The sequence below is a fragment of the Gavialis gangeticus genome, unplaced genomic scaffold (assembly GCF_001723915.1).
Source record: "Gavialis gangeticus isolate Ggan-Ray unplaced genomic scaffold, GavGan_comp1, whole genome shotgun sequence".
NCBI classification, from domain to species: domain Eukaryota; kingdom Metazoa; phylum Chordata; order Crocodylia; family Gavialidae; genus Gavialis; species Gavialis gangeticus.
The window spans coordinates 87194082-87195835 of NW_017728992.1; the positions used below are offsets into that span (position 1 = coordinate 87194082).

Consider the following 1754-nt stretch of genomic DNA (forward strand, 5'->3'; position numbering starts at 1 on the left):
TGATGGAGAGGAGGTATAGATTGGACATCCGCAAAAACTACTTCACGGTTAGGGCGGCTAGGAGCTGGAACCAACTTCCAAGGGAAGTGGTGCTGGCCCCTACCCTGGGGGTCTTTAAGAAGAGGCTGGATGCCTACCTGGCTGGACTTGTTTGAGTCCCATTTCTCTTTTTGGGGTTTTTTGTTGTTCTCCCGCCCTGGCGGGGGGTCGGGCTAGAAGATCTACTAGGTCCCTTCCGACCCTTAATCTATGAATCTATGAATCTGTATTCATGAGGAAATATGTAAACCCAATTATATTTAAAAAGTTGATGTACCTATTTTCTAAATCTGGTATTTTTTCTACCGAATTTCAATGACATTTCTCTTTGAATGGAAAAAAAGGCACTACAGTAGCCAGAAGGAACTGTTTTCTTCCCAGATTTTTCTTTGAAGCAGGGAGTCAAAAATACAAGTACACCTACAATACTTAGTGATTCCCTAATCTATTCAGATTAGCATTCAAAAAATAAAAGATGGTTTAATACTGATACCCAAGCCTTCAAAATCAGATCACCAATTACTAACTCATTTCCATTACTACGCTCTTATTTTAAGGCATTGTGATTTTAGCAACTGGTATTAAAGAAGTTTATAATTAATTAAATCACTTTACAAAACCAGAACAATGTTTTAAATTGTACAAGCACTGTTTTCTAGCTCTTCTTCCAGTTGCATATGACCATCTAATTCAGGCCAATGTAGAAAAGGAAAAAGGAAAGGTGCTCATCACAATACAATTCTGATGGTTTGTAGCAAGGAATGAAAACAAGTGACTTCTCTGTGAACCCATGAATATCAATTTTTCAGGAGTATTCATGATTGATTTCTGGTTTAGGCTGTTTGTCAGACATCAGACCTTGGACCTGAACAGCCATTTCATTTAGCCTTACCTTCGGAATCACATGTGAAACTTGATACAAGCCCCAGATGCCTACTAGTGTATCTTTCTATCTTTGAAAGTCGATAATAATTTTCCAAGAGAAGTACTGCTCATGCTGTGCTACAAAAATGTTAATGGTGTCAACAGAGAATGCAAAAAAGTTGTAGTGAACAATTAAGTGTATACATTTCTAGAAGTTAAATACCTTCCAAAAGTTCAAGTGGTAATATTTCAAACAAAGAATCTTGACTGCGACTTGAGCACTCAGCAGCACCATTTTGATTGATTCCTCTCTGTATTAAGCTGGACTCTTCCAAATTATCAAAAATAGGATGAGCTTCTTTAATTTGGACAGTACTTTCCCTAGGATAGGGAGAAGAGCGGGGGAAAGTCATTTTGCTAACAGACTGCTTAAGACAAAGCTCAATCATAGTCAGAATACAAAGGTTATTTCAAACATCTGGTGTATAAACAAGTGAAACTCTATCCACTTATTACCCATAATAGCTGAAGACAGACACAAAACACTGCCATTACATCTCCCCATTTTTACTTGGAGAAAATGAAACATAGGCCTGCCTCCAGCCAAATGGGTCGCCAACTGGCTGGAGGGCCACACCCAGAGAGTGGTGGTGGATGGGTCATTTTCAACCTGGAGGGATGTGGGCAGTGGGGTCCCCCAGGGCTCGGTCCTCAGGCCCGCACTGTTCAACATCTTCATCAGTGACTTGGACAAGGGGAAGAAAGGGGCACTAAAAAGCACCCTGTTCAAATTTGCTGACGACACTAAGTTGTGGGGGGATGCGGGCACACCAGAAGGGAGGAATAGGCTG

General features: G+C 40.6%; 1 protein-coding gene across 2 annotated transcripts in view; it reads right to left on the reverse strand.

The window, feature by feature from the left end:
* Positions 1-1754, reverse strand: part of CEP192 (centrosomal protein 192) — a 142905-nt gene that overhangs the window by 118031 nt on the left and 23120 nt on the right. For both annotated transcript variants that reach the window (XM_019524935.1, XM_019524945.1), the window contains exon 3: positions 1127-1284. In XM_019524935.1, the coding sequence (XP_019380480.1) occupies positions 1127-1284 (158 nt within the window). The remainder of the gene's footprint in view (positions 1-1126; positions 1285-1754) is intronic.